The sequence below is a fragment of the Suncus etruscus genome, chromosome 11 (assembly GCF_024139225.1).
Source record: "Suncus etruscus isolate mSunEtr1 chromosome 11, mSunEtr1.pri.cur, whole genome shotgun sequence".
In the NCBI taxonomy this organism is placed as follows: domain Eukaryota; kingdom Metazoa; phylum Chordata; class Mammalia; order Eulipotyphla; family Soricidae; genus Suncus; species Suncus etruscus.
The window spans coordinates 8,899,947-8,912,590 of record NC_064858.1 but is presented as its reverse complement, the minus strand read 5'-3'; the positions used below and the strand labels follow the sequence as shown (position 1 = coordinate 8,912,590).

Genomic DNA, 12,644 nt, shown 5'->3' with positions numbered 1-12,644 from the left:
AACAAAAATGTAAAGAGTGACTACAGCCCTCCAGATCAGTACTGCCAGCCTCAGATATCAGGAGTACCCCAAATCCCCTGCATCTTCCTGGCCCTGGTCTCCATTCTACTGCCCACTCCTCATTTTACCCACACTTAGGGGTTTAAGTGGGACCCTCATCACTTAAAAATAAACAAAAAGCCTTTTCCCAGCTCTCATGGGGTCAGGATCTCTGAGGAGGAAGCCAGATGCTGGAGTTAGCTCCAGACTCAGGATTCGTCCCACAAAGAACACAAGAAGACGAACAGTACTGCAAATGCAAAGGAATTTATTCCATCATGCTGGGGTTCCTCAGTTAAGCAATGATCCCTTACTGAGCTCTCAGGCTTCTTTTATTGGCCATTGATTTCCATCATTTATTTCCACCATTGGGTAGTTGACGTTGAAGTTGATTGGCTGTTGTCTAGGGTGTTTCATCATGTCCTTTTATGACTAGATATCTCGAGTGGTATATTGTGGTTTAGAGGGCCTTGGGTTCTGCATCATTATTGTTGGGAAAGAAACTTAACATTCCCTTCTAGTTTCTAACACCAGGCCCTAAAAATAGGGTGCAGGTCATGGGGTCACCTCAGAGGGCTGTGCTTTCCACTGACGACCGGGGACCAAAGAGCTGCTCGGCCACCATGATGCCATTGTAAGCAGGCAGGGTTCCCCCAAAGTCCTCGGGCAGAATGTCCTTATCAATGTCCTGGAAGAAGCCAGATAGATCATCTCCGTGGACGAAGACCTGCAAATATGGGGGGAGGCAGAGCTGAGTGGGGCTCTCAGAGGGACCAGAGTGGCTACTGCAGACACAGGGGAGACCCCCCCAAGCCCTCCTGCCCGCCCTCATGTACCCGCTGTAGCAGCTTGTTTTTCAGCAGTGGTTTCACCAGATTGTAGGTAGTGGCAAAGTACCAGGGTTGATGGATGAAGTGGATAGCCTTGAACCGTGCTGGAAAGGAGCCCTGCCAACAGGACACTCCACTTAGAGCTGGGGCTCACTGTTCCTCCGCCCTGTCCAGCCCTCCCTCCTTTCCCAGATGGGCTAAATGATCTCGGGTGTGTGCCAAGGATGCCTGGCTGCATGGAGGGGGTCAGGTGCACACTCAGAAAACACCCCATTAGGCCATGTCTCTGCTGGACAGACAACCAACAAACTGTCCACTGGACAGCACACCAGGCTACAACAAACTGGCCAGCAGACTGCACACAGCATGAGCTCAGGGACTCGGGGCCAATGAAACCTGTTCCCAAGCCAATGGTCCAACTGGTCTAAGGCTGTTGACAGTGGGAGGGGCTCCAGTCAAAGGGTGTGGCTACAGGTTAGGGGTGGTGTCCTTATTTGGGCAGGGCTACAGGTCTGGGGTCCGATGTTCTACTTAGATGGGCGTGGCTCCAGCCCATGGCATGCTTCCAGGGTCTCCGCCCATAATTCATACCTTGGCATGGGCTGTTACATTTCCAAGAGTGCAGCACAGGACAGGAAATATGGGGTGGATGGATGATGGTTACTCTACTTCATTTTTTTATTTTTGGGCTACACTTAGTAGTGCTCATGGGTTACTCCTGGCAGTGCTCAGGGGACGCTTTGAGATGCCCGGGATCAAACCCAGATCTTCCGTATATAAGGCAAAAAAGCCTTCCCTACTATGCTATCGCCTCATGGGTTATCGACCAAACTCAGCCAGAGAGATCCAGGGTTCATGGACAATCTGACAGTTGAAGCCCCTGGGGTGGGTCAGGTGCTTGCCATTGCTCTGAATGGCCCAGTTGCTAGGCTGGGGGTGGAGGGGGCCCAGACCTGTAGCATGTCCACCATTTTCTTCAGGTCAGAAGTTCGCAACCCAGCCGCCTGCTGCAAGGTGAAGCCCTGGAAGTTCTCCACAATGCAGAACCCATTGATCTGTGTCTCCTCATTTTCCAGCAGCTTCTCCAGGATGAAGCAATAGGCCTGTAGGATCTGGGGTACAGAGCACAGGCCCGTGGAGACCTGCTTTTACCCCCAGAGGTCACACCACTCATGGTCCTGTGCAGGATGTGGACAATTGCACAGAGGTTCCTGGGACCTCCCACTTCTTGACCAGGGAGCCCCCTTGCTTGGCCCTGCAGTGGATTCTTCTTATCCTCTCCAGAGAGAAGATACATTAGAACAGCCAAAAATAGGGGCCAGAACCATGATACAAGTGGTAGAGCATTTGCCTTGCATGCACTGACCTAGGACGGACTATGGTTCAATCCCTGGGTGTCCCATATGGTCCCCCAAGCCAGGAGCGATTTCTGAGCGCATAGACAAGAGGAACCCCTGAGCGCCACCGGGTGTGGCCCCAAAACAAAACAAAAGAAAACAGTCAAAAATAAATAAATTCAAAAAGAAAGAGACCAGGGGCTGGAGCTATAGTACAGCTGGGAAGGCTCTTGCCTTGTATGTAGCCAATGGGTTCAGTCACCAGCATCCTATAAGGTTCCTGGAGCAGCATCCACTAGGAGTGACCAACCCCTGAGCAATGTTGGGTGTGACCCAAAAACAAACCAAACAAAAAATACTGCTAGCACAACAGGTAAGGCTTGCCTTGTACTGGCTGACTCAGGTTTAATCCATCCAGTATCTCTTATAGTCCTCTGAACGCCCCCAAGAGTGATTTCTGAGTGCAGAGCCAGGAGTAATATCTAAGTACTGCTGGGTGTGGTACAAAAAATAAGGCAAAACAGAAAACTAAATACAGAAATCACTTCTGGGGCCGGAGAGATAGTATGGAGGTAAGGCGTTTAAAAGCCTTGCATGCAGAAGGTTGGTGGTTTGAATCCTGGCATCCCATATGGTCCCCCGAGCCTGCCAGGAGCGATTTCTGAGTGCAGAGCCAGGAGTAACCTCTGAGTGCTGCCGGGTGTGACCCAAAAAAACAAAAGAAAAATAAAATAAAAATAAAAAAAAAATCACTTCTGCAGTGAGGCCTCAGGCTGGCTGTTAACCAGGCTGGGATTTATGCTCCTTAAGACCCACACACAACACAGATTCAACCCAGGTCCTCTCAGTCATTCATTCTCAGCTTCTCAGCAGATATGGCCCCAGCAGTCATTCCCCCTTGGAACAAACCCTACAGTGCAGACCTCCCCAGAGCCCTCCAGATCTCACCTCCTGGGAGGGGATTAGGGAGAAAGGAGTAAGGATCCCAGGGAAGCTGGAGAGGGGCCGCAAGACTGACCTCCTGAAAAGTGATCTCTTCGCTGTCCCAGTTCTCAATCTTGAAAATCAAGACCACACGGCCCTCTTTGTCCCTGCTGGACAGAACCCCCGGATACCCCGCCTCGATAGTGCAGCGAACAGCCTCGGAGCTCAAGTTATAGAAAAGCTCTGGATTCTGCAGCCGGAACTGGACGTAACCTGGTGGGCACAATACAGAGGAACCCCCTTAGGAAGTAGTACCCCTTCTCTCCTGCCCATATACATCACTTCCTGTCTCCCCCTCCAGTGCTATGGTCCCCACCCCTGAAAGGGGTCTTGATGGCTCACACCTGGGCTTAAGTCAGAGCGTGGAGACTGGACAAGGGCAAGGGAAGAAGCAGAGGCTGTTAACAGGTTCTGTGGGGTCATGGTCCCCCCACACACACACCTCCACGCCTCACCTTGGAGCAGCTCGTAGGCACGTCCAATGTCGAACTTGCGGGCTCGGATGAAGCGCAGGAGGAAGGCGCTGTCCTGGTCCTGCACTTTGTCAGCCACTGCAAGGGCCAGAGCCTGCCCGGACTCGGCCTGGGCCCTCACCACTTCCCGCAACTCTTGCACTGCCTCGGCCCGCTTCTCTTCCAGCTCATTCAGCTCATCCTTGGCCTGGATCCGGGTGGTGGGGTCAGGACAGCCTGTGGTGAGTCCTGGGTAGGGGTCCTTGGCCCATAAAAGCAGCACTTGCCCCTGCAACTGTCCCCCCACTTCCTTACACCCACCTTTCAGGCTCTGTGACAACTGGAGGAGTGAGGGTCAGCCACAGGGCTGGAGGGTTACCAGGCATGACCATGAGGGATGCCTTGTCTCACTTCTAGGACTAATAGCTTCTAAGGCTTTTTTTGTTTGTTTGTTTTGGGGCCACACCTGGCAGTGCTCAAGGGTTACTTCTGGCTCTGTGCTCAGAAATCACTGAGCAGTGTTCAGGGGACCCTAAGGGATGCCAGGGATTGAAGCCAGGTCAGCTGCCTGGAAGGTGCTCTTAATCCAGAAATTTCCAACGAACAAGATACCTAGCAGACCTTTCCCCAACTGCACATCCCTGGCATGCAGGGCCTGACCTCTGGAGTATCCCAGATCAGACAAGATGAGTGGGAAAAACGGGTGGGCTAGGGCGGAGCTAGATCTGGGACTCACAACACCTTTCTCTGGGTACTTGAGGCAGGTGTGATTCTGGGTCTCAGCTGGGGCAGGAAGTGGAAGCACACCCTCATCCCCTCACCTTTTGAAGGGTGTGTCGGGGTAACTGGTTGCAGGGGCCAAAGACAGGCCCATGATCCTTGGTGCTGAGCCGGGCCAGCTGGGCGCGAAGCTCCTGTTCTTCCTCGGACACCACACGGAAGAAGCCGGTCTAGGCAAAAAGGTGGGGAACTACAGATCACTATGAAACCCCGGAGGAGTAACAGACCACAGAGAGCCTGGTGTGGGGGTGCAAGAAAGACCAGAGAGTGGAGGAACAAGGAGGGAGGGTGGGAAGGTGGCTGGAAGGGTGTGACTCAGGCACCAGGAAACATACCTCTTCAGCCATGCTCACTCTCTCTGGACAATTGGGGTTCCTGGGGAAAGGGGGTTCTGGGCTCCTGATCTTGGTTCCAGTAGATGATCTCTTCCCTGGGTCAGGAAAACCTGCAAATAGCAGAACCACCTGGAGTGTCAGGTGGAAGAAATGCAGGTTCTTGGGCCCTCACCTCTGGGCTTCTGACACAGGAGGGCTGGGCCGGGGTCCTCAGAACCTGCATTTTCAAACAGCTGCCCTAAAAGGGCCCTTCGTGGCAAAGGCCTTTGAAAGGGATGAAACACATGAACGCTTGGCCTTGAAAGACATGTGGGTAGCTGAGCGTCTGAGGACATGCAGACTTTTCTCAGTGGCTACATGTGACTTTCTCCTTAGGATGGTCCTAAAAATAAACTCTCTTCTCCTGCTTCCTTTGTTGTTAAAACTTGAGCCATGATGCAAATAGTAGCCACCTTTTCTGAGCACCTAGCAGTGCTCAGTCAGTCTTGGCAGTGCTTGGGGGATCATGCAGTGCAGGGGGATGGAACTGGGGCTTCCTATATGCAAAGTCTGATGCTTGCCCTTGGAACTATTATCTCAGACTCATCTCCATCCTTACTTGGGTCCAGCCAGGCACCCCAAAATGAGCCTGAACTGTGTGACTTGGTCTTACACAGTGGTAATGCACTTCCTCCCAGAGGGGACCTTTCTTCCACCATAGCAAGGGGGTCTCTGTCCCTAGACTGCAGCATGGTCCCTGACCTTCCTCAATGTCTCATTCTCAGGAGGGACCCAACTTCTGCCCTGTCACAATACCCAATGTGCATCTGTGCTTTGCAAAACATGAGGCTTTTTTGTTTGTTTGTTTTTTGGGGGGCCACATCTAGTGGTGCTCTGGGGTTACTCCTGAGTTCAGAAATTACTCCTGGCAGGCTGGGGAACCTATGGGCTACCAGGGACTGAACCCGTATTGGCCGTGTCCAAGACAAATTCCCTTCCCTATTGCCCTGGCCCTTACATGGGGCATTTTCAAATCTATTCCCTGAGCAGGCCAGAGTGGAGATGGTGTTTGCCTTTGCACATGGCCAACTTGGATCTATCTCCAGCATCCCCTAAGGTCCCGAAGCCCTACCAGGAGTGATCCCTGAGCATGGAAAATCCTGGGATCATTATCTATCTAGATTTTTTTTCTTCTCCGCACCCCACTCTGGGCACCACAGCAACCTGTACTGAGCCAGTACTGGGCACCGACTTACCTCCCAAGCCAGGCAGCTCCTCCAGGAGTCCAGCTGGTGCCTCTGCCTCCTCCCTCCCAGAGTCGCTACTGGCCTGGCCTGGAGTGGGCTCCTCTCAGCAGGCTGGGATTACTGAATCACAAGGAACTTCTCAGCACCCCTTTTCCCTGTTAAATTAGGCTCCCAGGGAGGCCTGGATGGGGAGAGCGAACGCTCAGCCAGGGGCCCTCAAAGCAGTCCTTTGTGTGAGTTCTCCGTCTGCCCTGAGAGCCTGGCTCAGCCATGTGGAAACCGGGCACTGGGCCAACCCAGCCTCTCTCTCTCAGCCTCTGTCTGTTGCTGTGGGGTCTGAGTGGGTCCCCCATCCAGAAAAAGCATCGCTGTAAATGTGTACACAGTAATGATCAGAACAATGTGGCCAGTCCTTTCCCAGAGTTGTCCAGACAAGAGCACTCAACATCCAAAACATGCTCCAGCATCCAACCCCAGACCAAGTGCCTAGTGGTTGTCAGGTTTGGCGTTTATAGGTTGCACCTGGCAATGCTCAGACTTATTCCTGCCTCAGTGCTCAGGGGTTACTCCTCTTGGGGCTGAATGAGGTCAAATAATATCTGGGCCAGAGCAATAGCACAGCAGGGAGGGCATTTGCTTTGCACAAGGTTGACCCAGGTTCCATCCCAGCAAACCACATGGTTTCCTTGAGCACCATCAGGAGTGATCCCGGAGTGCGGAGCCAGGAGTAACCTGTGAGCACCCCTGGGTGTGACCCAAAAACCAAGAAAAAAAAAAGGTTATTCTCTTCCTTTCCAATATGACTGGTATTCTTTTTTCTTTTAAATTTTATTTATTTACTTATTTATTGATTAATTGGTTTGGGGCCACACCCAGCAGTGCTCAGGGGTTACTCCTAGCTCTGCACTCAGAAATCGCCCCTGGCATGCTGGGGGACCATATGGGATGCTGGGAATAGAGCCGGGTCCCTCCTGGGTCGGCTGCATGCAAGGCAAATGCCCTACCGCTGTGCTATCTCTCCAGCCACTATGACTGGTGTTCTTGTGGAAAAGACTCAGGTCTATGCAGGTGGAGAGGACAGGTGAGGGGACAGGTGAGGAGACAGCCAAGAAATGGGAGCTGCTCTGATACACTGGGATCTTTGACCTGGACCTCAGAAGCATGAAGAAGTGGATTTGCTGTTGCTGGTGAAAGTGCTCCATCTGCAGTGCTCATCCACCTTCCTTAATGCCACCTCATGAGATAGAACAGGAGTCAAAAGCCTGGGTTTGAGGAACCCCAAAAGGTCCTTCCAAACTGAGATTGGTCTGAGCTCAAAATTATTCCAGAGTGGGGCTGGCGAGGTGGCGCTAGAGGTAAGGTGTCTGCCTTGCAAGTGCTAGCCAAAGAAAGATCGTGACTGCGGTTCAATCCCCCGGCGTCCCATATGGTCCCCCCAAGCCAGGGGCAATTTCTGAGCACTCAGCCAGGAGTAACCCCTGAGCATCAAATGGGTGTGGCCTGAAAAACCAAAAAAAAAATTATTCCAGAGAGAGCAGATGGAGTACTTTGGATCTCGCAGAGGCATTTTTTATTTAAAAGCATTTTATTTTATCTTTTTTTTTTTTTTTTGGTTTTTGGGCAGTGCTCAAGGATTGCTCCTGGCTCTGTACTCAATAATTTCTCCTGCCTCAGGGACCATAAGGGATGCCAGGATTTTTTATTTATTTATTTAGTTGTTGGTTTTTGGGTCACACTCAGCAGTGCTCAGGGGTTACTCCTGGCTCTAGGCTCAGAAATCACTCCTGGCAGGCACAGAGGACCTATATGGGATGCCGGGATTCCAACCACCGTCCTTCGGCATGCAAGGCAAATGCCCTACCTCTGTGCTATCCCTCCGGCCCAGAAGAATCTCTTAATCTCCCCCTCTGCCCCTCAGGCAACCCCTTGGTTACCTACCATAGACCCCTCCCAGCTGTGGGTTGGTCTGATCATCAGGTAAGATTAGCATTTAGCCTGTTTTAGCCTGGGGAGGGGTACAATGGGCATGTCCTTCTGCTGCCTGGTCTTCATCCAGGTCTTCCATTGTGAAGATCCGGGCATTTTTGTTTTGTTTTTGTTTTGGGGCCACATTCGGCGGCTCAGTGGTCACTCCTGGCAGGCACGGGGAACCATATGGGATGTGGGGATTCGAACTACCATTGATCCTGGGTCAGCCGCTTGCAAGGCAAAGGCCCTATCACTGTGCTATCTCTTCGGGCTCCAAGATCTGGGCATTTTACAGAGATTCAGAAATGAAAGGACTGGGGCTGGAGAGATAGCATGGAGGTAGTGCATTTGCCTTGAATGCAGAAGGATGGTGGTCTACTGAGCCTGTCAGGAGCGATTTCTGAGCATAGAGCCAGGAGAAACCCCTGAGTGCTGGCTGCCGGATGTGACCCAAAAACCAAAAACCAAGAAAAAAAAAAAAAAAAAAAGAAGTGAAAGGGCTAAATGGCTAAACAGAGACACATAACAGGGCAACAGCTGGGGCCTGGGCTCGACACCTAAAAGAGCAATGGGGACCCTTCTCTCGCATGGCAGAAACAGGAGGAGGGGAGCTACACTCTAAGTCCCCCCTTGCAGGGAATCCTGTCTCAGAATTGTGAGCCTGGGACCTGGATTAAGCACCTTTCTGAGTCTATCACCAGCTGCAGCCTCTGGGCACCCCAGAGCAAGGGCCCCACCAGATGTGTATCCACTCAGTGGAGCAATAAAGATGGAATAAAGATGGAAATTCGACCTTTGTGCTCTTGTTTTCTAGTTTTCAGGTCACACCAGTAGTGTTCACAGTTAACTGGAAAGGTATAAAGTGCCAGGGATTGAACTCTGGGCCTCCTGCTTGCAAAGTATGCGAGCTGGCCCCTGAAATGTATTTTTCTTTTTTTTTTTTCTTTTTTTTTTGGTGGGGGGTTTTGGTTTTAGTTTTCTTTTGTTTTCTATTCTTCTTTTTATGGATTTTTTGTTTTGTTTTACTTTTATTTATTTACTTTTGGGTTTTGGGTCATATCCGGAAATGCTGAGGGGTTACTCTTGGCTTTGTGCTCAGAAATCACTCCTGCAGGCTTGAGGGATCATATGGGATGCCAGGGATTGAACCTGGGTCCATCCAGGGTAGGCTGTGTGCAAGGCAAAAGCCCTATCACTATGCTATTCCTCTGTCCCCCTTACTTTTCTTTTCTTTTCTTTTCTTTTTTTGTTTTTGGGTCACACCTAGCAGTACTCAGGGATTACTCCTGGCTATATGCTCAGAAATCACTCCTGGCAGGCTCGAGGGACTATATGGGATGCCAGGATTTGAGCTACCGTCCTTCTGCATGCAAGCCAAACGCCCTACTTCCATGCTATCTCTCCCTTACTTTTATTTGGTTTTTGGGCTATACCCAGTAGCATTCAGGGGTTACTCCTGAATCTGCACTCAGAAGTTACCCTGACTATATAAGATGCTGGGGCTCGAATCTGGGTTGGCCATGTGCAAGGCAAATGCACTACCCACTGTACAATCACTCCAGCCCCATACTTTTTCTCTTTTAAAACTAAGTGGAGAGGCTGGAGAGATAGCACAGTGGTAGGGTGTTTGCCTTGCACGCAGCCAATCCAGATGGTGGTTCGAATGTTGGCATCCCATATGGTTTTCTGAGCCTGCCATTCTGAGCGCAGAGCCAGGAGTAACCCCTGAGCGTCACTGGTGTGGCCACCCCCCCACACACAAAAAAAGTATATAGATTTGCTGTAGAACTGTCAAAGGTTTGTCAAAGGTTGTGGCTAGTTTTGAGAACTTCTGTAAGTATTGTCAACTTGGAAAAGTGCAGAAAGTCACAGTTGCCTATGACTTAATTTCAGAATTAAGCTCTAGTAGATCAGATTAGCTTGACTACTCAAAGAGCTGGTTGGATGACTTTTTGCCCGAGTGCATTGAAACCAAGTTCACTGCAAATAGGGTGTGATAGCACAGCAGTAGGGTATTTGCCTTGCACGTGGCCAACACAGGATAGGCCTTGTTCGAATCTTGTGGGCCCCTGAGCCTGCCAGGAGTGACTTCTGAACACAGAGCTAGGTGTAACCCCTGAGCACTGCCGGGTGTGACCTAAAAACCAAAAACATAAAAAAGTAACAGTTGCTTTAGAAAAAGTGAGAGAAAAATGTGTTGGCTGCAGGCTGAATGTTCATGTCCCTGTCATCCCCACCCCAACAATGCATGTATTGAAGCCCTAACCCCATCACCAGCCCCTGACCATGCTGACCCCTGATCTGGACCTTCTGGATGGTAGGACTGTAAGGTGTGTATGTGTGTGTGTGTGTGTGTGTGTGTGTGTGTGTGTGTGTGTGTGAGTTGGGATGTGGATGGAGGAGAGGAGAGATAGTTGATGCCCTGGAGTGCTCCAAGCACCCAAGCTCCGGCATCCAAAATAAAAAATAAGAATGTTCCCTTGGGTAAGCCAGGGAGCTTACCCCTGGAACAATGAATGGATAATAAAAATTGGTTGTGAAACTTATCATCTGCTGATAGGACAGACACTTGATGTGCAACTGGGCTTAATCTCCAGCCCCCACAGGGTCCCCTGAGCCAAGATCCAGGTGTGAGCCTTGAGCACAAATGGTGGAGGCCTCCACCCTCCAAAAAATAGGAGGCGATAGGAAAGTCTAAAATCTTCTTGGTGGTGGGAATGTTGCACTGGTGAAGGGGGAGGAGTATTCTGTTTATGACTGAAACCCAACTACAAATAAGCTTGTAATCATGCTGCTTAAATAAAGATTTATAAAAATAAAAATAAAAAACCTAAAATCATTATTAGGCTCTGAATAAATAAATAAATAAATAAATAAAATCTTGAATGCAACGCCAAGCTGGAGGCGGGGTGGGCGGAGCCTGTTGCTAGGGGGGCGGGAGAACTGTGCTTGGAGGCGGGGCCTGGTTGCTACGGGCGGCGGCGGAGAACGTGTGGGGCGGGATCTGTTGCTACGGACAACGAAAGTAAGTCTGAGAGGCGGGACCTAACCTATTGTGACGGGAGGCGGAAGGGAGCTTGAGAGGGGCGTGGTCTGTTGCTAGGGGCAGCGGAAGAGCGCTTGTGGAGGTGGGACCTGTTGCTTAGGGGCAGCGGAAGTGAGAACGAGGGGGCGGGACCTGTTGCTAGGGGCAGCGGAAAAGCGCTTGTGGGGGTGGGACCTGTTGCCAGGGACAGCGGAAGTGAGACTGAGGGGCGGGGCCCGGTTGTCGCACGCCGGAAGTACGTCACGCTCGGCTCCGAGCGCGGGTAATTTGGAGATTCCGGGTTGCGACTGAACGCAGGTAAATGGGTCGCAGGGTTCGGGGCTTGCAGGGCTGTCCAGGGCCGGCTGCACACTTGGCCCCAAGCCCTTCGTGCGACCGTCCGGCCTTCTCCAGGGCCTGCTCCTTGGGCCCGTGCTGCTAGGCGTGTTGCATCTTTGGGGGTGCCCCTGAGCCCCAAGGGCCTAGTTAGCAAATGCATTGGACGTGGCTGCAGCCTCCTGTCCCACTTGTGGCTCGTGTGCCCTGGACAGTCCAGTATCGGGGTGCACCACCCCAGTGTTAACAGGCCTCCTCATCTTTGGCCAGGCCTCTCTGTTATTCCCAGAGGTCCCCCAAATTCTTCACCTAAAACTGGGCCCCCCACTTCTTCACCTAAAACTGGGCCCAAGAGCCCCGGCTCCTGGGCAGGTTGGTTGCTCAAAAACAAGAGGTCCTGGAAGAATCAGTTTTTCCAGAAAATGTTCTGCCTAAGGTTGTTCTATAGTCGAGTGGGTTTCAAAACACAAATTTTATTTTGGGGGTGAGGCTTGCTTTTTAATCATGCCTAGTAGCGGGGCCCGAGAGATAGCATGGAGGTAAGGTGTTTGCCTTGCATGCAGAAGGACAGTGGTTCGAATCCCGGCATCCCATATGGTCCCCTGAGCCTGCCAGGAGTGATTTCTGAGCGTAGAGCCAGGAGTAACCCTGAGTGTTGCCGTTGTGACCCAAAAACAAAAAACAAAATCATGCCTAGCAGTGCACTGGGATTATTCCCCAGTTCTGTGCTGGAGGGTGGTGGTGCAGAGGGGGCCTGAGGATGGAAAACTCTGGGTACCCCCGCGGGCAAAACACAGGGCTCCCCTTAAAGGTTCTTGGATAAGTGCAAACGTAAATAGAAACTGTGCTGGTGAGCTTACTGTCATTTCTAAAGGCTGTTGGGGGAGTATTTCTGCATATATCCAACATCCATGGCAGCAGGGCACACTGACCTGAAATCTGGGGTTTGTGGGAATCAACCACACCTGAGGGAGGATGCACAGAGGACTGTTGAGGTGGCGACAGGAAAGCCCACTGAAAGAAACTTGGGCCTTACCAGATGGATAGGGCTTTAGAGTGGAGAGTTAATGAGAGTTGAGGGGTGGAAGTGGGGGTCAGACCCTGGCTGGGGGCATACTGGATAAGGCTCAGGACTGAGGAGAGAGGGGCGAAATGCCTGCAGGGAGTTGTGTGTTGCCCAAAACTTCCATTCGCTGCTGGGTGGAGAAGCTTGTAGTTTCTGGGAGAGAAAAGTAGGAAGCCCACCTTGTTTGCGTGCACATCTTGGAGCCTATGTTTGTGATGTTGCTAATAGCTCGGGGGTGGGGGGAAAGGGGACAGATGTAGTTTGTC

General features: G+C 51.4%; 1 protein-coding gene across 1 annotated transcript; it reads right to left on the bottom strand.

The window, feature by feature from the left end:
* Positions 1–287: 287 nt before the first annotated feature.
* On the bottom strand, positions 288–6,075 carry RLBP1 (retinaldehyde binding protein 1). Its single transcript, XM_049783281.1, has 8 exons — positions 5,993–6,075; positions 4,758–4,867; positions 4,464–4,592; positions 3,646–3,850; positions 3,225–3,403; positions 1,823–1,981; positions 876–986; positions 288–766 (listed from the first exon to the last, which is right to left on the bottom strand). Exons 2-8 carry the CDS (start codon positions 4,767–4,769, stop codon positions 608–610), a joined length of 954 nt encoding a protein of 317 aa, XP_049639238.1. The 5' UTR covers positions 4,770–4,867; positions 5,993–6,075; the 3' UTR covers positions 288–607.
* Between the last annotated feature and the right edge of the window lie 6,569 nt (positions 6,076–12,644).